The sequence below is a fragment of the Ranitomeya imitator genome, chromosome 7 (assembly GCF_032444005.1).
Source record: "Ranitomeya imitator isolate aRanImi1 chromosome 7, aRanImi1.pri, whole genome shotgun sequence".
NCBI lineage: Eukaryota > Metazoa > Chordata > Amphibia > Anura > Dendrobatidae > Ranitomeya > Ranitomeya imitator.
In genome coordinates, this window is record NC_091288.1 from 157,929,343 (window position 1) to 157,956,672 (window position 27,330).

Genomic DNA, 27,330 nt, shown 5'->3' on the forward strand with positions numbered 1-27,330 from the left:
GAGACTATGGAACTCTCTACCATATGATGTTGAGTGATCCCCTACTAAAATTTAAGAGGGGACTGGATGCCTTTCTTGCAAAGTATAATGTTACAGGTTATATATACTAGATTCCTTGATAGGGCATTGATCCAGGGAACTAGTCTGATTGCCGTATGTGGAGTTGAGAATTTTTTTCCTCAATGTGGAGCTTACTCTTTGCCACATGGGTTTTTTTTTGCCTTCCTCTGGATCAACATGTTAGGGCATGTTAGGTTAGCCAGGGTTCCCCAACTCCAGTCCTCAAGAGCCACCAACAGGTCGTGTTTTCAGGATTTCCTTAGTATGGCCCAGGTGATGTAATTGTTGGCTGTCTAGATGATGGTATTCTCACCTGGGCCTAAGGAAATCCTGAAAACATGACCTGTTGGTGGCTCTTGAAGACCGAACTTGGGGAACACTAGGTTAGGCTATGGGTTGAACTAGATGGACTTAAAGTCTTCCTTCAACCTTAACAACTATGTTACTATGTTATCCTGCCCGCGAGGGCTCACAATCTACAAGGGATGAGTGAGAATACAGTAGGCGAGGGTAGAGCTGGTCATGCAGCTGGTCAGGCGAGAGTCTGATATGTTGTGGAAGAGAGTAGGGGTGATGCACGGGAGAAATCTTTTATGCGATTGTGGGAAGAAGAGATAAGAGAGGAGTAGAGAAGGTGATCTTGTGAGCCTCGGAGGTTGCGTGCAGGTAAGTACTGGAAGATGAGGTCACAGATATACGGAGGACACAGGTTGTGGATGGCTTTGTATGTCATGGTTAGGGTTTTGAACTGGAGTCTTTGGGTAATGGGGAGCCAGTGCAGGGATTGACAGAGGGGAGACGCTGGGGAGTAGAAGGGGACAGGTGGATTAGTCGGGCAGCAGAGTATAGACTAGATTGGAGGGGTGCGAGAGTGTTAGAGGGGAGGCCACAGAGCAGGAGGTTGCAGTAATCAAGGCGGGAGATGATGAGACATAGACTAGGGTTTTTGCAGATTGTTGGTTGAGGAATGTATGGATCCGTGAAATATTTTTGAGTTGAAGTCAGCAGGAAGTGAAAAGGGCTTGGATATGTGGTTTGAAGGAGAGATCAGTGTCAAGGATTACCCCGAGGCAGTGAGCTTGTGGGACTGGGGAGAGTGGGCAGCCATTTACTTTAATGGATAGGTCCGTTGGGGAGGATAGAGTGAGATGGGAGAAAGATGATGAATTAGCAGTACGTTGAGTCTGGAGTTTCCACTGCAAGACTCACCACAACGCACATCTCAGTATGTTAATGACCTTCCTGATCCAAACTATAACCCTGAACCAGTACCAAAACCAGAATACGACACCTTCAGCGAAGTGAGCGAGAGTCGTCACGAGGCTCAGGACAGAAACAAACTCGAAAATGTGAGGCAAAACAACTCTGCTAATGACTACCTTGCCCCTCATCAGGTAACCAACGTGGATCACCCTGCTGACACACCGTACATCAGGCCGAAGCAATACGACACCGGCTGGCGCCACCATGAGGACACTAACAGGTACGAACGCACCTCACATCACTATCAGGGCGACCCATCACCAGTATACTCTGCTGACAACCGGTTCATGACAGAATTTGCCAAGTTCTTCACACGACGTGAACTGGTTGCCAAGGGACTCATGAAATTCACTGACCGAGCTGAAGGTTACAGAGCTTGGAAAGCTTCCTTCCAAAATGTCATTAGAGACTTGGGGCTACAACACAGGGAAGAGATAGACCTGTTAGTCAAATACCTGGGAGAAAAGTCAGTCAAACACGCAGTAAGGATCAGAGACATTAATATAAACCGCCCTGAGACTGGCCTCAAAGAGATCTGGAAAAGGCTGGATGAGTGTTACGGCTCAGCAGAAGTAATAGAAAGAGCCTTGTTCAAAAGAATCGATGACTTTCCTAAAATATCTAACAAAGGTCTCCAGAAACTTAGAGAGCTAAGCGACTTGCTAAAGGAAGTCCAAGTTGCCAAATACGAGGACGACCTACAGGGACTTGCATTTCTCGACACAGCCAGAGGTGTTAACCCTATAGTCCAGAAGTTGCCCTACAATCTACAGGAGAGGTGGCTCACACATGGTTCCACGTACAAATACAAACACAGCGTTCCATTCCCTCCCTTCTCTGTTTTTGTAGACTTCATACACCAACAAGCAAGAATTAGAAACGATCCCAGCTTTGACTTTGCAATACCATATGCCACACCGTCACCACCTGCAAATCCACGCAGAACATCTGTAGCAGTACACAAGACTTATGTTTCTTCTTCAGATTCTAATTACAGGTCTGCTGGCTGCTCCCAATCAGAGACAAAGGTGCAGGACCCTGACAAGCAGTGCCCACTTCATCAGAAGCCTCATCCTCTCCTGAAATGCAGAGCCTTCAGAGGAAAATCTATGCCAGATCGCAGAAGCTTCCTGAAAGAAAACGGTATCTGCTACAAGTGCTGCTCGTCCACAGCTCATCTCGCCAAGGATTGCAAGGTTAGTGTAAAATGCACAGAATGTGGCACCACAGATCATAACACCGCTCTACACCCTGGCCCAGCTCCATGGAGTACACAAAACACGCCAGCTGACAGTGAGCATGGCGGGGAGGAAAGGAGCACAGATACAGCTACGCCAGAGATCACTTCAGAATGTACCGAGGTCTGCAAAGGGACAATAGACAGTAGGTCCTGTTCAAAAATATGCCTCGTCAAAGTATACCCGAAGGGCCATAGAGACCAAGCTGTAAGACTGTATGCTATCTTACATGACCAAAGTAATCGATCCTTGGCTAGATCAACGTTCTTTGACCTATTCAACATCAAAGGGCCAAGCACTCCCTACTCCTTAAAGACGTGTGCAGGTACTGTGACAACAGCAGGCAGGAAAGCTACTGACTACCAGATCGAGTCTTTAGACGGACAATTCTGCCTACCACTACCTACGATCATCGAATGTAACCAGATCCCAGACAATAGATCTGAAATCCCTACACCAGATGTAGCAATCCATCACGCTCACTTAAAACAAATAGCACACCTCATACCGAAACTCTACCATCAGGCCCAGATAATTCTGCTGTTGGGGAGAGATATCCTGCAGGTTCATAAAGTGAGACGTCATATCAATGGACTTCACAATGCTCCCTATGCCCAAAGGCTAGACCTAGGATGGGTCATAATTGGCAACGTATGCTTGGGACGCATGCACGCCCCATCTTCTGTGACAAGCATGCTGACAAATACATTGGAGAAAGGACGTCCATCTCTGTTTCAACCTTGTAACAATGAGTTCCATGTCAGGGAACTGCCACACAGCATCCAACTGCCCAACCATCTAATAGACTTTACTCACGACAGCAATATAGTGTCGGGAAGCTATGAGGAGCAGTTAGGGTGCACAGTCTTCCAGAGAACTAAGCAGGACAACCAAGTGGCAATGTCGGTAGAGGACAAGTTGTTCTTAGAGGTAATGGACAAGGGACTCGTTAAAGATGAGACCAACAGCTGGGTCGCACCTCTTCCCTTCAAAACCCACAGACCACGTCTACCGAACAACAGAAATCAGGCATTACAACGTTTCTCCTCTCTCATTCGTAATCTGCAAAAGAAACCAGAGATGAAAGATCACTTTTTCTCCTTCATGTCAAAGATTTTTGAAAACCGTCACACAGAACTAACTCCCACTCTGAAAGACTCTGAAGAATGCTGGTTCCTACCCATGTTCGGAGTATACCACTCTAAGAAACCAGGCCAGATCAGAGTCGTGTTTGATTCCAGTGCTAAATTTAATGATGTCTCCCTGAATGACGTTCTGCTGACAGGACCAGACCTCAATAACAAACTACTGGGTGTACTTATGCGCTTCCGTAAGGATTCCATTGCCTTCATCGATGACATCCAGCAAATGTTCCATTGTTTCCTTGTGAGAGAGAGAGACAGGAACTTCCTAAGATTCTTCTGGTACAGAGACAATGATCCTACTAAAGAAGTCACAGAGTACACATCTTTGGCAACAGTCCTTCACCTGCAGTCGCCATTTACGGACTCAAAAGGTCGGCTCAGGAAGGAGAAGCAGAATACGGAGCAGATGTCAGACAATTCATAGAAAAGGACTTTTATGTCGACGACTGTCTAAAAGCCATGCCTTCAAATGAGACTGCCATCAGTCTTCTCAGGAGAGCCCAGGACATGCTTGCCTGCTCAAACCTTAGGCTTCATAAAATAGCCTCAAACAGCCAAGAACTCATGCAAGCGTTCCCATCTCAGGACCTATGTAATGGTCTCAGAGACCTGGACCTGGGGTCAGACCCCGCACCAATGCAACGCAGCCTCGGGCTTCTCTGGAATCTACAATCAGACACTTTCACCTTTCAGGTCAGCCAGGAAGAAAGGCCTTTCACACGTAGAGGCGTCCTGTTTACCATCAACAGTCTGTACGACCCCTTGGGTTTCGCAGCTCCTGTTACTATACAAGGCAAGGCCCTACTAAGAGACTTAACTAGGGAAACATCTGACTGGGATGCACCTCTGCCACCTGATAAGAGGATCCAGTGGGAAGAGTGGAAGAACTCGTTAGCAGCACTCTCCAACCTGCATGTGCCAAGACCGTACACCCCTGTGCCATCTACTGAGATACAGAGCCAAAGACTGTGCGTATTTGCAGATGCTTCTGTCAAAGCAATTGCCGCTGTTGCCTACCTCAAAACTGTAGACTCTAAATGTCAGTGCCACATTGGTTTCGTCATGGGAAAGGCCAAATTCGCACCACAACCAGAGCACACTATACCCAGGTTAGAGCTTTGTGCCGCAGTCTTAGCCGTTGAGTTAGCGGAGTTCATCGCATCCGAAATGGATATCGACCTGACAGGCCAAGTTCTACTCAGACAGCAAAGTAGTCCTGGGATATATCCACAACGAAACCAGGCGATTCTACGTTTATGTCAATAACAGAGTGCTACGAATCAGGAGATCCGTTCACCCACAGCAGTGGCATTACATACCCACAGACCAGAATCCCGCAGATCATGCAACTAGAGCAGTTGACGCAAGTCGACTAGGAAGCACAACGTGGCTCTCTGGACCAAAACTATTGTACATTGAGGAATGTTTTCCAGACACCTTCGAACTTGTAGGAGAGGACTCAGATGCTGAAATCCGCCCTCAGGTGTCTACACTACATACAATGACCTCTGTTATCCAGCTTGGATCTTGCAGGTTCGACAGATTCTCAAGTTGGAAGTCACTTACTCGAGCCATTACCTGCCTGACTCATATAACTCGCTCATTCATGGCTACCAGAACTTGTGGCACAGAAAAATGTAAAGGTTGGCATCTTTGTAAAAATACCTACGTTACCTCCGACTTAGAGTTCTCTAGAAATCACATCATCCTCACTGTTCAAAGACAAACCTACTTTGCAGAAATCCAATGTCTTACTACCAAAGCTCCAATACCAGTGAGCAGCGTATTGAGAAAACTCGACCCATTCATCGACAACAGCAGCCTGCTGAGGGTAGGAGGCCGACTCAAAGAAGCTGAGATGGAGTTTGTGGAGAAATTCCCTCTTATACTTCCCGGAAAATGTCATGTTGCCTACCTAATCGTACAACATTACCACAATCTGGTCAAGCACCAAGGAAGACTATTTACAGAAGGAGCCATCAGATCTGCTGGCTTGTGGATCATCGGTGCAAAAAGACTCATCAGTAGTGTCATCTACAAATGTGTTACCTGCCGTAAGCTTCGTGGTTCAACTCAAACCCAAAAGATGGCTGACCTACCAGCAGATAGACTCAGCCCAGACCCTCCTTTTACTAGCATTGGTCTCGATGTGTTTGGGCCTTGGTCAGTTGTTACACGTCGTACGAGAGGCGGCCAAGCCAATAGTAAACGTTGGGCAGTCATGTTCACTTGCATGTCAATCAGAGCCGTCCACATAGAGGTCATCGAGTCCCTTGACACGTCAAGCTTCATCAATGCCTTAAGACGTTTTATGGCCATCCGTGGTCCTATCAAGCACACACGTTCAGACAGAGGTACTAACTTCGTTGGTGCAGCAAAGGAATTAGGAATACCTTCATATCTAAACTATAAGACTCTCGAGAGGTTCCTCAGTGACCAAGGCTGCACATGGTCATTCAACCCACCTCACTCTTCACATATGGGAGGATCTTGGGAACGAATGATTGGTCTAGTACGGAGAATTCTTGACTCCACTCTTCTTCAAGAAGGAGCAGCGAGGCTTACCCACGAAAGCCTAATCACCTTCATGGCTGAAGCTGCAGCTATAATCAATGCAAGACCCCTGGTTCCAGTTCCTAACGACCCTGAGGAACCCTTGTTATTGACTCCAGCTACTCTACTTACCCAGAAAACGGGACTGTCCAGTGCCCCTCCAGGAGGATTCGACGCTAAGGACCTCTACAAGCGCCAATGGAGACAGGTACAAAGTCTTGCAAATACTTTCTGGGACAGGTGGCGCAAACAATATTTGTCTACCCTGCAGCCACGGACGAAGTGGCAATCTACTAAACCTAATCTGAACATAGGTTACCTTGTTCTTGTGAAAGACTGTCAGATTCACCGGAACCAGTGGCCACTTGGCTTAGTCACCGCAACGTTCCCGAGTAAGGACGGCAACGTCCGCAAAGTTGAGCTAAGGATGACCAAAGGGAATGAACCTAAGACATTTTCCAGACCGGTATCTGAACTGGTCCTATTGTTGCCTTCGGAAGAAAGGAGTTGTGACATCCGTTGATGCCAGACGGGGAGTGTTCTGTCTCCGCCATCTAATATTGTTGCCCTGATTATTTGCTTGCATAATTGCAGTTTCCTCAGTATACAGTATTGATATATTCATGCCTTTATTCATCTGTGATGCTTTGGCTCCCTCTAGCGGCCAGAGTTATGTTGGCAGTTCAATCTTGTTTCCATGTCTGATTCTCCTCCTCCTTTGCAATGCATTATGGTAGCTCAGCCTCCATTTCCCTCCATTTTTCCTTTCACTTTCCTCAGTCTGCCTTCAAGGAAAGACGCTTCACTTCATCCCCCTTGCGATTGCATTGCCGGTATGTCTTTATGCTTCCTATAGATATTTCTGCTCCATATTAGCCTAGCCTAGCCAGTTGTACTCCCAGTTCAGTTACTAGCTTCCTAAATGTTATGCATAATGTACCTCATGTGTAGTATGTATCTGTTCTATACCATGCACTGATTCTATTTATATCATTGTTCACAGTTTCACCGCATCAATATACCACTACGTTTAATAAAGCACAGACTCAACCACAGTCTCCTTATTGGACCCCGGTATAGCGGTTTAGCTGACTGTATAGCTACGTATGAGCCTGCCTCAGCTAGTGAGGACAGAACAAGGCTATTACCTGTCTTAATGAACAAGCTCTTAAACAGCAACAACATCTGAACACAGCACTGCTAGCCGTCGAAGACCAAGAAAACAGAAGCAGGAGGAAGAATATTAGGATTAGAGGAGTCCCAGAATCCTTCGCCCGAGAGGCACTAGATAAAGTTGCAAAAGAAATCTTCGCCAACCTCTTGGGACCAGAGAGAGCCTCCAAAGTTACAATTGAAAGGATCCATCGTGCTCTAAGGCCTAAACCAAAACCTGAGGAACCTCCTAGAGACATCATATGTGGACTTCTTAGCTTTGTGGATACAGCCGCGATCCTAGCAAGCGCTAGAGAGCAGGACAAAATCCAACATGAAACCTCACAAATACAGCTTTTCCAAGACTTAGCCCCTTCCACTTTAGCAAAAAGACGAATCCTCAAACCTCTCCTTGCCGCCCTGAAGGCCAAGAACTTGTCATATAAATGGCTGTTCCCTTTTGGCCTTGCAGTGAATACCGCTAGTCGTCAAATTACGATCCGCACCCCAGAGGACCTTCAGAAGGCCTGGGAAACCCTAGACATTTCTCCAATAAACATACCCTCCTGGATGCCAATTGACTCCGACTGGAACCTGCCCCCAATGAAAAAACCCTTGGAATGGTCGCAAAGGAAGAAACACACTTTGCCTAAAGTCAAGAAGCAAGACCCTAAGAAACACCCACCATGAAAACCTTATTCCTTCTTTGGCCCATCATTTGGTACAATAGAGTAGTTGTTTGGCTTGTTTAGATTTCTTTTTCTTCGGATAACTACCCCTGCCTTGTTAAAGTTTCTATCTTTAAATCACTTGATTGTATTTTTACATTACTATAGATCAGATCACAACCCGGACTAACCCTCGCCTATGTTTGGGTATTCTTCCCCCCCCCTGCGATGGGCGAGAATTTAAATGTATATATTTTGATGTTCATGTTCTTCCCCTCTTCCCCTAGGTACCGTGATGGAATAATCTTCTCTCCAAGACATGATGAGTGCGAATAACAAGGTGAGCTCCGGGTCCATCGCAGTTGCCTCCTTTAATGTGAAAGGCCTTAACACACCCGCAAAAAGAAACCAAATTCTTAATCTCCTTAAGAAACAGAAAACCCAAGTAGCCTTTCTCCAGGAAACACACTTTAAAAGCGGTAGGACACCTAACACCTCCTTCTCCCCATATCCAACGTGGTTCAATAGCTGTAACTCCTCTGCGTCCAAGGGGGTTAGTATAGCCCTAAAAAAAGGTTTACCGTTCTCGCCAAAGGACACACTGAGTGACCATGAGGGGAGATATATCTTCGTTAAGGGGCACTTAGCCAACACGCTAGTCACATTTGCCAACCTCTATGCACCCAATAAACACCAGGTTCAGTGGATTTCGAAAACACTAGATGTATTACAACTCTTCACCGAGGGGTTACTAATTGTAGGGGGAGATTTTAACATCACCCTAAATCCAGAGATTGACTCCTCAAGCGGCCTGTCCTTTGTTTCAAAAAAATTAAGGTATAGTCTCCTGAACAAACTATCCAACCTGCACCTCATTGACCCATGGCGTGTCATTCATCCTACCACTAAGGACTTCACCTTTTTCTCCCCCCCCCCTCACTCATCCTACCACCGTATTGACCTCCTCCTGACACAATCGAGATCCTTAAAATTAATAAAGTCAGCTAGCATTGGCTTAATCACAATCTCAGATCACGCACCGATATTCATAGACATTGTAATTGATACCTTGCCCCGCCCAGCAACATCTTGGAGACTAAATGAATTTCTATTAGATAACCCACAAAATTTAGAGAAAATAAAGTACGCACTTTCACGATATTTTATAGAAAATGTCACGGAGGGGTCACTAACACCCAACATATGGGAGGCCCACAAAGCGGTACTCCGAGGAGAACTCATCTCAATCGGAACTCACGCAAAAAAACAAAGAGATAAAGAGATAATGTCTCTCCTACACCAAATCGCAGTCGCAGAACGTCTTCATAAAAAAACTAACATGCAAGATCTTCAACGGGAGCTGGTCGACCTACGTGTCAGGTTAAAAGACTTGCTTAATGTCAAGTCAGCTAAGATTTTCATGCATTGTAGACATCGATTCTATATGCACGGGAACAAAAATAGCAAGCTGACCTCCCATCTTCTCAAAAAACAGAAGGAGAACAAATTCATAAAGCATGTACACAATGATCTAAACGCGAAGGTCGACAGATCCGAAGATATTGCTGAGGCGTTTAGACGCTACTACCAATCCCTATATAATTTAGTGCCCCCAGATTCTATGAAAGACTGTGTAGCTGCAGCAGATAAGATTCAGGATTTCTTAGCTCCTCTCTCCCTCCCAAAGGTCCATTCCAAAGATCATGCAGCCCTCCTGTCTCCAGTTACCAGTCAAGAAATTAGCGACACTTTACAAAATATGGCAACCAATAAAACTCCGGGCCCAGATGGCTTCCCACTGTCTTACTACAAAAAATTTTCGGACCTACTCCTACCACATCTGACTTCCCTGTTTAACTCCTTTCTTGCAGGAATCCCCCCAACCAGACAAACTTTAGAAGCACACATATCTGTTATCCCCAAAGAGGGGAGAGATGGCGGTCAGTGCAGCAACTATCGGCCAATATCTCTAATGAACTCTGAGCTAAAACTTTGGGCTAAAATTCTAGCATCTAGGATCAATAGTGTCCTTGAATCCCTGATACACCCTGACCAAGTGGGTTTTGTCAGAGGTCGCGAAGGGAAGGACAACACATTAAAAATCCTCTTAGCCATCTCACACGCCAGACGTTCCGGAATCCCATTGGCTCTATTATCAACTGACGCCGAGAAGGCTTTTGACAGAGTCAGTTGACACTACATGGTATGCACTCTAAAGAAGTTTAACTTCCCACAGCCTCTTATTGATGCCATCATGACTCTGTATTCAACCCCAACCGCTAGAGTTAGAGTCAACGGTCTGCTTTCGGACCCATTTGAGATAGGCAATGGGACCAGGCAGGGCTGCCCTCTCTCCCCAACACTCTTTGTGCTAGTTATGGAGACACTAATACAGAAAATAAGACAGGAAGAGTCAATAAGGGGTCTAACCGTGGATCACACAGAATTTAAAACGGCTGCTTTTGCAGACGACCTTATGATCTTGATTTCAAATCCAAAATCTGCATTCCCCTCTATTTCGAAACTTCTTGAGGAGTTCGGGGTCGTCTCAAACTTCAAAGTAAATATGCACAAATCAGAAGTCATGAACGTCTCACTACCAAACGATGTTGCTTCATATCTCAAAAAGTCTACCCCCTTCAATTGGCTTACAGATAAATTGAAATATCTAGGTGTCTTTCTTACTGCAAACCCCTCTACTCTTTACAAACACAATTTTGAACCCCTCCTGGACAAGCTCCAAACACTCATTAAAACCTATGACTTACCATACATTTCATGGATTGGGAGGATAAACATAATCAAATCGTACATCCTTCCAAGGATATTCTATCACATGAACATGATTCCTATACCCCTTCCCAAAACTTTCTTCACAGCAATCAATAACATAATCAAAGGGTATGTTTGGAAGGGCAAAAGACCTAGACTCCCGTTCAAAATCATCTCACTCCCGAGAAAGAAAGGGGGTCTTGGACTTCCGAATCTTGAGATTTACTACCGGGCAATCCATTTGGCCAGGTGGATATCTCTGACCAAACCTAAACCGCATCAAAAAACATCTAATCTGGAGCTCTTGCTACTGGGAGGAGGGGCCGAGAAATACCTCTGGACCTCAGCCGTACCCCCGCAAAATTCCCTTGAAGAAATAACTAGCAACACACTGTCCATTAGGAGGAAACTGATCCCAAACAACTGGCCAGATTGTCTCTTTTTGGATAACATACCTCTGGGGGTAATACCTTGGCTTATCGAACCAAAATACATAGACGCATTTGACCTCTGGGACTCTTTACCGAACCTCCCAGTCTCTCATTTGCTTTCTAATCAAATAAACTGTATAAATAGCTGGCCATGTGAGGCCAGGAAGCGTCCCCGAGACTTCATGCAGCTACACCATGTACAACACATCATATCCAAACTGAGGTCAAACATCCAAAATAAACCAGATTGGCTCTGGCTTGAGCTTATACTAAAACTCAACCCCACACCCCCTAAGTTAATATCCAAACTATACCACAACCTAATTTCCCCAAACACTAATTTTAAACCCTTATACCTATCCTCTTGGGAGTCTGAGTTGAACATATCTCTCACCAATAGGGAATCAGATCAAGTACTAGGGCACTCACATGGGTTCTCAAGGCGTGTCCTGTTACAGGAGAATGCATTTAAAGTCCTTTCCAGATGGTATAGAACCCCCGAGTCACTCTATCACCTAGGCCTCTCAGACTCCCCTCTTTGCTGGAGGTGTATGGAGTCAAAGGGCTCACTATCACACATATTCTGGTCATGCCCATCTATCACAAATTTCTGGGAAGACGTCTTTTATTATTATTATTATTATTATTATTTATTTATATAGCACCATTGATTCCATGGTGCTGTACATGAGAAGGGGTTACATACAAGTTACAAATATCACATACAGTAAACAAACTAGCAATGACGGACTGATACAGAGGGGTGAGGACCCTGCCCTTGCGGGCTTACATTCTACAGGATTATGGGGAAGGAGACAGTAGGTTGAGGGTTGCAGGAGCTCCGGTGTTGGTGATCCGGTAGCTCCGGTGTTGGTGAGGCGGTAGCTCCGGTGTTGGTGAGGCGGTAGCTCCGGTGTTGGTGAGGCGGTAGCTCCGGTGTTGGTGAGGCGGTAGCTTCGATAGTGATGAGGCAGCAGCGGTGTCAGTGCAGGCTGTAGGCTTTCCTGAAGAGATGAGTTTTCAGGTTCCGTCTGAAGGATCCAACTGTGGTTGATAGTCGGACGTGTTGGGGCAGAGAGTTCCAGAGGATGGGGGATATTCGGGAGAAGTCTTGGAGGCGATTGGATGAGGAGCGAATAAGTGTGGAGGAGAGAAGGAGGTCTTGGGAGGACCGGAGATCACGTGAGGGAAGATATCGAGAGATTAGTTCAGCGATATATGGAGGAGACAGGTTGTGGATGGCTTTGTAGGTCAGTATTAGCAATTTGAACTGGATACGCTGAGGGAAAGGGAGCCAGTGAAGAGATTTGCAGAGGGGGGAAGCGGAGGAGTAGCGAGGAGAGAGATGGATTAGTCGGGCAGCAGAGTTAAGGATGGACTGGAGAGGTGCAAGGGTGTTAGCAGGGAGGCCACAGAAAAGGATGTTGCAGTAGTCAAGGCGGGAAATGATGAGGGCGTGCACAAGCATTTTAGTAGATTGGGGGTTGAGGAAAGGACAGATCCTGGAGATATTTTTGAGCTGGAGGCGACAGGAGGTGGAAAGAGCTTGGATGTGTGGTTTGAAGGACAGGGCAGAATCGAAGGTTACTCCGAGGCAGCGGACTTCGGGTACAGGGGAAAGCATGATGTCATTGACTGCGATAGATAGGTCAGGTAAGGAAGATTTGTGGGATGGAGGAAAGATGATGAGTTCAGATTTGTCCACATTGAGTTTGAGGAAGCGAGAGGAGAAGAAGGAGGATATGGCTGATAGGCACTCTGGGATTCTGGACAGCAGAGCGGTGACGTCTGGGCCAGAGAGGTAGATCTGAGTGTCATCAGCATAGAGGTGGTACTGGAATCCATGGGACTTTATGAGTTGTCCCAAGCCAAGTGTATAGATTGAGAAGAGTAGGGGTCCTAGAACAGAGCCTTGGGGGACTCCAACAGAGAGAGGGTGGGATGAGGAGGTAGTATGGGAGTGGGAGACGCTGAATGTGCAGTTGGAAAGGTAGGAGGCGATCCAGGATAGGGCGAGGTCTTTGATGCCAAAGGAGGAGAGCATCTGCAGTAGGAGGCAGTGGTCAACTGTTTCGAAAGCAGAGGACAGGTCTAGAAGGAGGAGTACAGAGTATTGTCCAGTAGCTTTGGCGGTAAGTAGGTCGTTAGTGATTTTGGTCAGGGCAGTCTCAGTTGAGTGATGGGGGCGGAAACCAGATTGTAGATTGTCGTACAACAAGTTAGATGAGAGGTGGGAGGAGAGTTCAGCATGGACGTGCTGCTCCAGGAGTTTGGAAGCAAATGGGAGCAGCGAAATTTGGCGATAGCAGTTGGATCGAGGGTTGGCTTTTTAAGGATAGGCGTGATTGTGGCATGTTTGAACGCAGAGGGGAAGGTGCCAGAAGTTAGTGATAGGTTGAAGAGGTGGGTTAGGGATGGGATAAGTGTGGTGGTGACATTCAGTATTTTACATCTTTGACCGACTTCGCAGGCTGGGACTAATAACTCACAACCTAACACCCCAAGAAGCTCTATTGTCACTTCCCACGAAGTCATACAAGCCGAAAAAACATGACCTTCTTCCTCTCCTAATAGCTGCAGCAAAACACTTAATCTCCTTGCACTGGAGACAAAAGAATCCCCCTCAAAACGATGAATGGACCAAAAAAGTCCAAGACATCTGTAGGATGGAAGAATTGTCCAGCTGGGATTCTCACTCACACGATAAATTCTTTCGGACATGGTTGCCATGGCAAATGTTAAATAACCCTTCCTCACCGCCTTCCACTAGCCTTTCTTCTTAACTAAAACAATTTTGTTCCCCCGTGAACTCATTAAAATTATTGAGGATGCACTGTGATGGACCCGGACACTACTTACTCACCTGACTATACTAGTGTTTAAGTAATATTTTCCATAGTACTCTTTTACAGTTGGTAGAAATTTCCTGTTCTAATCCCTACTGTTTTAAAGTCTAATTATAACCGTACTCCTCAGACGAAGGTCTTCTAGTTAGAAATTGCTACTTCGATCACCTTTTCCCTCCGGTGCCTTTCCCCCCCCCTCCCCCCCTTCCCCTTCTTTTACAGATTTTACAGTTTTTTGTTCTCTCGGCTCACATGTTTCGGTGTTCTCCATTTTCTTTTGAGCGTTTCGGGTCACAAAACCCAAATTGTGACCTAAACTCGCCAAAGCATTTTATATAAATTACCAAAGCTATGTTACCTTCAATGAACAATTTGCATCTGTATGGTATAACTCATTATATTCAGAAGATTGTAACGTTATGTCTCTGATTCATTAGTTTTTTCATGTATTTTGAAAATTTGAAAATAAAAAAAAAAAAAAAAAAGAATGGTGTTCCAGGTCCTGCGTGCTAATTCTTTGTTTGTGAAGGGGTCAAAGTGTCTCTTTGGTGTTCAGAAGATTTCATTTTTGGGGTTCATTTTTTCTCCTTCTACTATCGAGATGGACCCTGTTAAAGTTCAGGCCATTTATGATTGGACTCAGCCAACATCTCTGAAGAGTCTGCAGAAGTTCCTGGGCTTTGCTAATTTTTATCGTCGCTTCATCGCTAATTTTTCTAGCATTGCTAAACCGTTGACTGATTTAACCAAGAAGGGTGCTGATGTGGTCAATTGGTCTTCTGCTGCTGTGGAAGCTTTTCAGGAGTTGAAGCGTCGTTTTTCTTCTGCCCCTGTGTTGTGCCAACTAGATGTTTCGCTTCCGTTCCAGGTCGAGGTTGATGCTTCCGAAATTGGAGCAGGGGCTGTTTTGTCGCAGAGAAGTTCTGATTGCTCGGTGATGAAACCATGCGCCTTCTTTTCCAGGAAATTTTCGCCTGCTGAGCGAAATTATGATGTTGGCAATCGAGAGTTGCTAGCCATGAAGTGGGCATTCGAGGAGTGGCGTCATTGGCTTGAAGGAGCTAAGCATCGCGTGGTGGTCTTGACTGATCACAAAAACTTGACTTATCTCGAGTCTGCCAAACGGTTGAATCCTAGACAGGCTCGTTGGTCGCTGTTTTTCTCCCGTTTTGACTTTGTGGTTTCGTACCTTCCGGGCTCTAAAAATGTGAAGGCGGATGCCCTGTCTAGGAGTTTTGTGCCCGATTCTCCAGGTTTGCCTGAGCCGACGGGTATTCTCAAAGAGGGGGTAATTTTGTCTGCCATCTCCCCTGATTTGCGGCGGGTGCTGCTAAAATTTCAGGCTAATAGACCTGACCGTTGCCCAGCGGAGAAACTGTTTGTCCCTGATAGGTTCATTGTTCGGTGTTGGCTGGTCATCCTGGAATCTTTGGTACCAGAGATTTGGTGGCTAGATCCTTTTGGTGGCCGTCTCTGTCGCGGGATGTGCGTTCTTTTGTGCAGTCCTGTGGGATTTGTGCTCGGGCTAAGCCCTGCTGTTCTCGTGCCAGTGGGTTGCTTTTGCCCTTGCCGGTCCCGAAGAGGCCTTGGACACATATCTCTATGGATTTTATTTCGGATCTCCCCGTCTCTCAAAGAATGTCGGTCATTTGGGTGGTTTGTGATCGCTTCTCTAAGATGGTCCATTTGGTGCCCTTGTCTAAATTGCCTTCCTCCTCTGATTTGGTGCCGTTGTTTTTCCAGCATGTGGTTCGTTTACATGGCATTCCAGAGAACATCGTTTCTGACAGAGGTTCCCAGTTTGTTTCGAGGTTTTGGCGAGCCTTTTGTGCTAGGATGGGCATTGATTTGTCCTTTTCCTCGGCTTTCCATCCTCAGACAAATGGCCAGACTGAACGAACCAATCAGACCTTGGAAACATATCTGAGATGTTTTGTTTCTGCTGATCAGGATGATTGGGTGTCCTTTTTGCCTTTGGCTGAGTTCGCCCTTAATAATCGGGCCAGCTCGGCTACTTTGGTTTCGCCGTCCACATTGTGTAGGAAACTTATGTCTGCAAGAGGGAGCAGGGATTCAGTGAGTAAAGATTGAGGTGTTTACGATTTCTGCGAAGGTGTGCAAATTTGTGGAGTGGGGATTGTGGACCTGGAGGGGAGAGGGAAGAGAACATAAGTAGGTTGTGGTCAGAAAGAGGTGAGTTAGAGAGGGAGCAGAGGCGGGTGAAGATGAGGTCCAGTGTGTGGCCATGTATGTAAGTGGCTGCAGAAGACCATTGATTTAGGCCGAAGGAGGAAGTGAGATAGAATTTTAGTGGCAGCTGTGAGGGAAGTGTCAATGGGGATGTTGAAGTCGCCCAAGATGATAGTGAGGATGTCAGCGGAGAGGAAATGAAGTAGCCAGGTGGTGAAGTGGTCAAAGAAGGTGGTGGCTGGCCCTGGGGGGTGGTGACAACCAGTGGGAGGTTAAAGGGGGAGTAGATGCGTACAGACTGCACCTCATAGGAAGGGAGGGTAACAGAGGGTGGCAGTGGGACTGGAGTGTATAAGCCGAGGGGGGTGTTCTCAGCACAAAACAAAATGCTGAAAATCTCGGCTTATATTAACGTATATATATATTTTTTCTCCATTAACCCCTTAGTGACAGAGCCAATTTGGTACTTAATGACCGAGCCAATTTTTGCAATTCTGACCACTGTCACTTTATGAGGTTATAACTCTGGAACGCTTCAACGGATCCCGCTGATTCTAAGATTGTTTTTTCGTGACATATTGTACTTCATGTTAGTGGTAACATTTCTTCGATATTACTTGCGATTATTTATGAAAAAAATGGAAATATGGCGAAAATTTTTTAAATTTTGCAATTTTCAAACTTTGTATTTTTATGCCCTTAAATCAGAGAGATATGTCACACAAAATAGTTAATAAATAACATTTACCACATGTCTACTTTACATCAGCACAATTTTGGAAACAAAATTTTTTTTTTGTTAGGGAGTTATAAGGGTTAAAAGTTGACCAGCAATTTCTCATTTTTACAACACCATTTTTTTTTAGGGACCACATCACATTTGAAGTCATTTTGGGGGGTCTATATGATAGAAAATACCCAAGTGTGACACCATTCTAAAAACTACACCCCTCAAGGTTCTCAAAACCACATTCAAGAAGTTTATTAACCCTTTACGTGCTTCACAGGAACTGAAAAAATGTGGAAGGAAAAAATGAACATTTAACTTTTTTTTGCAAAAATCTTAATTCAGAACCATTTTCTTTATTTTCACATGTGTAAAAACAGAAATGTAACCATAAATTTTGTTATGCAATTTCTCCTGAATACGCCAATACCCCATATGTGGGGGTAAACCACTTTTTGGACGCACCGCAGAACTTAGAAGTGAAGGAGCGCCGTTTGACTTTTTCAATGCAGAATTGGCTGGAATTGAGATGGGACGCCATGTCGCGTTTGGAGAGCCCCTGATGTGCCTAAACAGTGGAAACCCCCCACAAGTGAAACCATTTTGGAAACTAGACCCCTTAAGGAACATATCTAGATGTGTGGTGAGCACTTTGAACCCCCATGTGCTTCACAGAAGTTTATAACGTAGAGCCCTGAAAAAAAAAATCGCATTTTTTCTACAAAAATGATCTTTTTGCCCACAAATTTTAATTTTCACAAGGGTAACAGGAGAAATTAGACCACAAAAGTTGTTGTGCAATTTCTCCTGAGTACGTCGATACCCAATATGTGGGGGTAAACCACTGTTTAGGTGCACCGCAGAGCTTGGAAGAGAAGGAGTGCCGTTTTACTTTTTCAATGTAGAATTGGCTGGAATTGAGATCGGACACCATGTTGCGTTTGCAGAGCCCCTGGTGTGCCTAAGCAGTGGAAACCCCCCACAAGTGACACCATTTTGGAAACTAGACCCCTTAAGGAACTTATCTAGATATGTGGTGAGCACTTTGAACCCCCATGTGCTTCACAGAAGTTTATAACGTAGAGCCGTGAAAAAATAAATCGCATTTTTTCTACAAATATGATATTTTTGCCCACAAATTTTTATTTTCACAAGGGTAACAGGAGAAATTAGACCACTAAAGTTGTTGTGCAATTTCTCCTGAGTACGTCGATACCCAATATGTGGAGGTAAACCACTGTTTGGGCGCACCGCAGAGCTTGGAAGAGAAAGAGTGCCGTTTTACTTTTTCAATGTAGAATTGGCTGGAATTAAGATCGGACGCTATGTCGCGTTTGCAGAGCCCCTGATGTGCCTAAACAGTAGAAATCCCCCACAAGTGACCCCATTTTGGAAACTAGACCCCCCATGGAACTTATCTAGATGTGTGGTGAGAACTTTGAATGCCCAAGTGCTTCACAGAAGTTTATAATGCAGAGTCGTGAAAATAAAAAATATTTTTTTTTTTCCACAAAAAAGATTTTTTAGCCCCCAAGTTTTTATTTTCACAAGGGTAACAAGAAAAATTGGACCCCAAAAGTTGTTGTCCAATTTGTCCTGAGTATGCTGGTACCCCATATGTGGGGGTAAACCACTGTTTAGGCGCCCGGCAGAGCTCGGAAGGAAGGAGCGCCGTTTTGGAATGCAGACTTTCATAGAATGGTCTGCGAGCATTATGTTGCGTTTGCAGAGCCCCTGATGTACCTAACCAGTAGAAACCCCCCACAAGTGACCCCATTTTGGAAACTAGACCCCCCAAGGAACTTGTCTAGATGTGTGGTGAGAACTTTGAATGCCCAAGTGCTTCACAGTTTAGAATGCAGAGTCGTGAAAATAAAAAATATTTTTTTTTCACAAAAAAGATATTGTAGCCCCCAAGTTTTTATTTTCACAAGGGTAACAGGAGAAATTGGACTGCAATAGTTGTTGTCCAATTTATCCCGAGTACGCTGATGCACCATATGTGGGGGCAAACCACTGGGCGCACGGCAGAGCTCGGAAAGGAAGGAGCATCGTTTTGGAATGCAGACTTTGATAGAATGGTCTGTGGGCATTATGTTGCGATTGCAGAGCCCCTGATGTACCTAAACAGTAGTAACCCCCCACAAGTGACCCCATTTTGGAAACTAGACCCCCCAAGGAACTTATCTAGATGTGTGGTGAGAACTTTGAATGCCCAAGTGCTTCACAGAAGTTTATAATGAGGAGTCATAAAAAAATATATATATATATTTTTCCACAAAAAAGATTTTGTAGCCCCCAAGTTTTTATTTTCACAAGGGTAACAAGAGAAATTGGACCCCAGAAGTTGTTGTCCAATTTATCCCGAGTACGCTGATGCCCCATATGTGGGGGTAACCCACTGTTTGGGCGCACGGCAGAGCTCAGAAGGGAGGGAGCACCATTTGACTTTTTGAGCGCAAAATTGGCTGTCGTGTTTGGAGACCCCCTGATGTACCTAAACAGTGGAAACCCCCCAATTCTAGCTCCAACCCTAACCCCAACACACCCCTAACCCTCATCCCAACCTGATCCATAATCCTAATCACTAACCCTAACGATAATCACAACCCTTACACCAAAACAACCCTAATGTCAACCCTAACCATAACCCTAATCAAAACCCTAAATCCAACACACCCCTAATCCTAATCTCAACCCTAACCTCAAACCTAACCCTAATCCCAATACACTCCTAATCACAACCCTAACCTTAACCCTAATCCCAAACCTAACCCTAATCCCAAGCGTAACCCTAATGCCAACCCTAACCCTAATACCAACCCTAATCCAAACCCTAACCCTAATCCAAACTCTAACCCTAACTTTAGCCCCAACCCTAGCCCTAACTTTAGCCCCAACCCTAACCCTAGCCCTAAGGCTACTTTCACACTTGCGTCGTTTGGCATCCGTCGCAATCCGTAGTTTTGGACAAGAAACGGATCCTGCAAATGTGCCCGCAGGATGCGTTTTTTGCCCATAGACTTGTATTGCCGACGGATCGTGACGGATGGCCACACGTCGCGTCCGTCGTGCACTGGATCAGTTGTGTTTTGGCGGACCGTCGGCACAAAAAAAGTCCAATGAAACGTTTTTTTGTACGTCGCATCCGCCATTTCTGACCGCGCATGCGTTGCCGTATCTCCGCCCCCTCCTCCCCAGGACATAGATTGGGCAGCGGCTGCGTTGAAAAACTACATCCGCTGCCCACGTTGTGCACAATTTTCACAACGTGCGTCGGTATGTCGGGCCGACGCATTGCGATGGCCCATACCGACGTAAGTGTGAAAGAAGCCTAACCCTAAATTTAGCCCCAACCCTAAATTTAGCCCTAACCTTAGCCCTAACCCTACCCCTAATTTTAGCCCCAACTGCTGTTCTCCTGCCGGCCAGCAGATGGAGACAGATGGCGGGCGCACTGCGCCCGCCATTTTCTTTTCCCCGGCAGCCAGGAGGAGCAGCAAGAGGACCCAGGGACACAGGTGAGTATGATAGGGTCCCCGAATCCCCCTATTTCTCTGTCCTTTGATGTGCGATCACATCAGAGGACAGAGAATTACACTTTACTTTTTTTTTTTTTGTGGTTGCCGGGAAAAAGGTAATTACCGGCGATCGCAAAACAGGGGTCGGTAAAACCAACCCCGATCATGTTCTTTGGGGTCTCGGCTACCCCCGGCAGCCGAGACCCCAAAGATTCTCCCGGTGCCGGCCGGCGCACTGCGCATGCGCCCGCCATTTTGAAGATGGCGGCGCCCACCGGGAGACACGAGGAGCACCGGGGGAGACAGGTAAGTATTGGGGGGCTACCTGGGACCCCTTTTCTCTATCCTCCGATGTGCGATCACATCGGAGGATAGAGAAATTAAAAAGAGATCGCGTTTTTTTTTTTTTTTGCGATCGCCGGTAAACGGTTAATTACCGGCGATCGCAAATGCGGGGTCGGTTAAAAACCCCCCGAATCATGTTCTCTGGGGTCTCGGCTACCCCCGGCAGCCGAGACCCCGGAGAAAATCCGACTCTGGGGGGCGCTATGGACTTTTTCCACAGCACCGTTAGTTAACAGCGCTGTGGTTTAAGTACCCTTAGCGGCCGCCGTTAAAAGGCGTATCGGCAGTCGCTAAGGGGTTAAAGCTCACGTCTTCACTGCTACATTGGGGTGAGTGCCGCAGATTTTTTCTTTACCGTTCATATGAACTGTTTATTCATTACCGGCGTGCAGAGCACCACTACCCCTAGCATGCGTGACACCTGACAACTTGGGATTCCGTTTAAGTCCTGATTATATTGTGTCGCTCTAGTGCCATCCATCTCTATTCATTTTTTATGATTGATATATATTTTTTAACAAAATTGTCGAAAAAAAATGTCCTCCACCACGATGACACCGACCACGCACAATAGCAGCTGTTGGCGACCTCCGAGAGCTGCTACTGTGCAAGATAAAGAACAACCGTGTTAGAAACGCGTCACTTGCTCCTGTTCACCATTTGTTTTTTCAATGGAATAAAGATTATTCTGAAAATTTTCCCAGAAGGTGGAAATTTGTTTTCTTCTTTTTGCTGTTTTTTTTTCCTGCATGTCAATTCCTTGTGCGGATTTTTAGCATTTTCACCCATTGTCTTCAATTGAGTCGGCTTTTTATTGCGTTTTTATGGAATCGCTCTTGTGTCTCCCACGCTGCCATCTGCGCCTGAAATCGATCACTCTGTAAATATTCTATATAATAGCTGAGTTTTATCATCTAATTTAATGTAACGTGCTCCTCCGCCTCACTGCACGCTCTGTGCCGGCGTTCAGCAGCTCCACAGTACTGAGGCAGGGAGCGTCCGTAGTGCGGTCCTCACCGGAGCCTCCGCGCTACACACAGTACACAGGGGCTGAGGTGACCGGCGCTGCCGCACTGTAGACTGCGGCTCAGGAAGAGGGCGGATACGGACGCGGCGAGAGTGGCCAATCAGCAGGAGGGGGTGTGGCTATGCCGGCTGGCAGTAGTCCGTGCTGTGCAGAGGATGGCTGGGCTGAGCGCTGCGCTAGTGGCGGGGTGCACGGTTGCGGCGGCTCTGCTCCTGTCCGCGGTGACGCTGGTGGGCGCTCTGCTGTGTGTCGCCGTCCTGTTTCCCGCCAGTCCGTCCCATGTGTGTGTGCTGGTGCTGGGAGACCTGGGCCGCAGCCCGCGGATGACGTATCATGCCCTGTCACTGGTCAGAAACGGCTTCACTGTGACCCTCGCCGGCTTCCGTGGTGAGACAGCTGAGCTGCGCTTCCGCTTGTGTTGTAGTGATGACCCGGCGTGTCACGTGCCTGCCTGTACTACGGGGTGACAGGTCCCTGCACACAGGGGCACCCTAAGCTGTCACGTGGTGGAGGTCTGGGTCATAGTGCACTAGAATCACAGCTAGGGCTATGTGCACACGTTGCAGATTTGACTGGAATTTTTTGTGCAGATTCTGCATTTCTTGGCAGAAAACGCAGGTCAGGATCTGCGCCTTTTTTTGGCATGTGCACAAGTTACAGATTTTTGTGCGGATTTCTTCCTTTTTTTTTTTTTTTTAGGCTATGTGCACACGTTCAGGATTTCTTGCAGAAAATTCCTGAGAATTCCGGATATTTTCTGCAAGAAAACCGCATGCGTTTTTGCCGCGTTTTTTTCCGGACACTTCCCAATGCATTTTGGAGTGGGAAATCCGGAAAATTAATGAACATGCTGCCTTTTTTGCCGCGATGTGTTTTTTTCGCGGAAAAAAACGCATCATATGCGCAAAACATGCGGAATTCATTCTAAATGATGGGATGCTCATTGTATGCGTTTTTTTTGCGGTTTTATAGCGGTTTTATCGGGAAAAACCGCGAAAAAAACGCAACGTGTGCACACAGCCTTACCCCAGCTGATTTCTATTATGGAATGGGTGCAGAAACGCAGCAGATCTGCACAAAGAATTGATGTCCTTTTTTGAATCTGCTGCGTTTTCCGTGCGGATTTTTCCGAGATCTGCAGCGTTTCTGTGCAGAAAAAGACACTGCAGACCTGCAGGAAATCTGCAACGTGTGTACATACCCTAAACCAGGGGTCCCCAACTCCAGTCCTCAAGGCCCACCAACAGGTCATGTTTTCAGGATTTCCTTTGCATTGCACAGGTGATGCAATTATTACCTGGGCAAGACTAAGGAAATCCTGAAAACATGACCTGTTGGTGGGCCTTGAGGACTGGAGTTGGGGACCCCTACCCTAAAGGAACACTCAGGCTATGTGCACACGTTGCGGATTTGCCTCTGGAATTTTTTGTGTGCGGATTCTGCTTCTCTTGGCAGAAAACACAGGTGCAGATTTCATGCGTTTTTACCCCTGCGTATTTCTATAATGGAATGGGTACAAATATGCTGCAGAACGGCACAAATAAATGACATGCTCCTTCCCGCCACGGATCCAACAGTCTGACACCCCTCCCGCACCGGATCCAGCAGTTTGACCCCCCCCTCCCGCCCCAGATCCAGCAGTCTGACCCCCCCCCTCCCGCCCCAGGTCCAGCAGTCTGACCCCCCCCCTCCCGCCCCAGGTCCAGCAGTCTGACCCCCCCTCCCGCCTCCAGATCCAGCAGTCTGACCCCCCCTCCCGCCCCAGATCCAGCAGTCTGACCCCCCCCTCCCGCCTCCAGATCCAGCAGTCTGACCCCCCCTCCCGCCTCCAGATCCAGCAGTCTGACCCCCCCCTCCCGCCCCAGATCCAGCAGTCTGACCCCCCCTCCCGCCCCAGATCCAGCAGTCTGACCCCCCCTCCCGCCCCAGATCCAGCAGTCTGACACCCCCCCCCCGCCCCAGATCCAGCAGTCTGACACCCCCCCCCTCCCGCCCCAGATCCAGCAGTCTGACCCCCCCCTCCCGCCCCAGATCCAGCAGTCTGACCCCCCCTCCCGCCCCAGATCCAGCAGTCTTACCCCCCCTCCCGCCCCAGATCCAGCAGTCTTACCCCCCCTCCCGCCCCAGATCCAGCAGTCTGACCCCCCCCTCCCGCCCCAGATCCAGCAGTCTGACCCCCCCCTCCCGCTCCAGATCCAGCAGTCTGACCCCCCCCTCCCGCCCCAGATCCAGCAGTCTGACCCCCCCCTCCCGCCCCAGATCCAGCAGTCTGACCCCCCCTCCCGCCCCAGATCCAGCAGTCTGACCCCCCTCCCGCCCCAGATCCAGCAGTCTGACCCCCCCCTCCCGCCCCAGATCCAGCAGTCTGACCCCCCCTCCCGCCCCAGATCCAGCAGTCTGACCTCCCCCCCCCCCCTCCCGCCCCAGATCCAGCAGTCTGACCCCCCCTCCCGCCCCAGATCCAGCAGTCTGACCCCCCCCCCCCCCTCCCGCCCCAGAACCAGCAGTCTGAACCCCCCCCCCAGCAGTCTGACACCCCCTCCCCCCTCGCGCCCCGGATCCAGCAGTCTAACACCCCCTCCCACCGTGGATCCAGCAGTCTTACTGGTTCAGCAGCCACAGGTAGAAAATAAAGTAATATTCTCCCTGCAGCCACTCACTGCCAGGGAGCTGTTAGGGTCTCCGCTCACTGTAGTCTCTGCGCGGTAATCACTCCCCTGAACATTGATTGACAGCTTGCTCTGCTCATGTGCTGCAGAGCGATATGTCTATCCAGGTGCAGGGAGAGTGATAAGAGGGACTGTCAGCATGGGATAACTGTCCAAACTAAGTACCGCCGCTCTGTGGAGTCATGATGGGACCAGTCACTTAAATTCACCTTCCCACCTTACTGTTTTCCCTCAATATCCATCCCCCTCTTCTTTGACAGATCTGGCTTCATAGGGCCGCAGATGGATGAAAACCAAGCAGATGGGAAGGTATAGATAAATGATTGGCTCTGCCATGAGGCGCCTTTGCTTGGTAGGAGCAGTCATTCTGTGCTTAGAGTCCCTTTAAGGCCACATTCACACATGCCTAAAAAAACAATTGTATATATGACACCCATATAGTCCGCAGCAAATAAGGCTAGCGCTGTAGTAGAAGAATGCATGTGCAGAAAAAAATATTCCATAGATCGATCTATAGATGAACTCTACAAAAACTCATGAGGAATCGTAGATGCCATAATGTCAAGCGTCATATGTGTGAGGTTATAGACCATACAGGCACAATAAGTCCTAATGATAAACCTCGTGAGAGGATGAGACGGGACCCTGATACCCTAGAATGTACCTGTGAGTATGGAGCGAGGTGGCTGATGCTTGTAGAGCGGAGCAGACCCAGCTATAAAGTGTAAGACCTCAATGGTCGTGGTCAGTAGAGATGAGTGAATGTTGTCGCCTCCCTCGTTGTCCGGCAAGCCATAGCGCTTACTGAAGAAGCTGCAGCGGGAACCCGGCTACCTGGCGCGCTCCCGATAATCAGGTGTCCACCGCCACAGCTGCATGCGTCGCGCTCCATGTATCCGGGATCCCGCTGCAGCTGCTTCGGTAAGCGCTATAGCTAGCTGAATAAGGAGGGAGCCGATGATATTCGCTCATGTCTACTGGTCCGTACCGGGTCCAGGTGAACATTTACAGTAACTGCAGGCGGAATACACTGTGCACGTTGTAGGTATCAGGATGGTCATTTTTTCCCTTCTCTATTTTGATAGAAACCGAGCCTCACAGAGACGTCTTGAACAATCCGAAAATAAAAATTCATCAGCTGACCGACTTCAAGGTGCTAAGAGGTCAGTGTCGTCGGAGGTTTCATTTATTTGGCTTCATTCGCGCTTCGGTGTTTCATTATTGTTTCCGTTGGGTTTAATGGGACTGTCCATGTTATCTTCATTTTAACCAATGTGTCGGGAACATGACGCTGCGGCAGTATGGAAGTGTGACCGCTCCTCACTGTACACAGCTCCTGTTGTAAAAATGGCTCCTGATGGAGGAGCTTGTGACCAGACCGGACCATCAGCCTGCTCCAATAAGAAAGCATCTATTGGAGGATACTGCTGGACTGCTCTGGTCACATGCTCCTCCATTAGCAGCTATTTTGATATTATTATTATTACTAGATGGTGGCCCGATTCTAACGCATCGGGTATTGTAGAATATGTAGTACCGTATTTTTCGGACTATAAGACGCATCAGACCATAAGACGCACCCCAAATTTGGGGTGGAAATTGCAGAAAAAAAGATTTTTTTTTTTTTATAAGATGGGGGTCCGTCTTATTGTCCGAATTTACAGTATCTTACCTGAGGGCTGGCGGTGGCAGAGCAGGGTCACAGGATGCATGGTGTCGGCAGAGGTGGGGTGATGCGGTACAGCGTGCACCTGAGCAGGGTCCCTTTCTGCTTAGGTGGGCAACGCCACGGCCTGGTGTCCATGGGGGGGGTTGCAGCAGTGGTGTGGCGACGGTAGAGGTGCGGGGATAATGAGCGGTATGGTGTGAGCAGGGTCCCTTCCACAGGTGAGGTGAGGTGACGCAGCGGCCCGGTATCCAATGTGAGCAGCAGAGCCGGGTTAAATACCGGTTTCACGGTGGCGGCGGCCATTTTCCTACTCTGCTTCCCGGGGCTTCAGGAAAATGGCCACGGGAGGCCGCGCGTGCGCAGATGGAGATCGCGGTGGACATTTTCCTGAAGCCGAGATCTAAATATGCAAAATCGGCTTCAGGAAAATGGCCGCCGCGATCTCCATCTGCACACGCACGGCCTCCCGCGGCCATTTTCCTGAAGCCCCAGGAAGCAGAGCACTCCATCTGCGCATGCGCGGCCTCAGGAAGATTGCCGCCGCCACCAAGACATCGGTAATTAACCCGGCTCTGCTGCTCACATTGGATCCCGGGACGCTGCGTCACCTCACCTGTGGAAAGGACCCTGCTCACGCCATACCGCTCATCATCCCCGCACCTCTGCCGCTGCCACCACTCCACTGCCGGTAAGCCTGCATTATGACTATAAGACGCACCCCCCATTTTCCTCACTTTTTTGGGGGAAAAAGTGCGTCTTGTAGTCCGAAAAATACGGTATATAGCACAGCCCACGCACTATATAGCACAGCCCACGCAGTATATAGCACAGCCCACGCAGTGTATAGCAATGTGGGCACCATATCCCTGTTAAAAAAAAAAAAATTAAAATAAAAAATAGTTATATACTCACCTTCTGGCGGCCCTCTGGATCCAGCCCAGGCCTTTAGCGATGCTCCTCGCGACGCTCCGGTCCCAAGAATGCATTGCGGCAATAACACGTGATGATGTAGCGGTACAAAAAAAGAAAAGAAAAAAGAAGCCACTAGAACATA

At 47.6% G+C, this 27,330-nt stretch overlaps 1 protein-coding gene across 1 annotated transcript in view; it reads left to right on the forward strand.

The window, feature by feature from the left end:
- The first annotated feature begins 22,046 nt into the window (after positions 1-22,046).
- Positions 22,047-27,330, forward strand: part of ALG1 (ALG1 chitobiosyldiphosphodolichol beta-mannosyltransferase) — a 49,235-nt gene continuing 43,951 nt past the window's right edge. The window contains exons 1-2 of the mRNA XM_069733964.1: positions 22,047-22,325; positions 25,693-25,770. Coding sequence (XP_069590065.1) covers positions 22,094-22,325; positions 25,693-25,770 — 310 coding nt within the window. The 5' untranslated portion in view covers positions 22,047-22,093. The remainder of the gene's footprint in view (positions 22,326-25,692; positions 25,771-27,330) is intronic.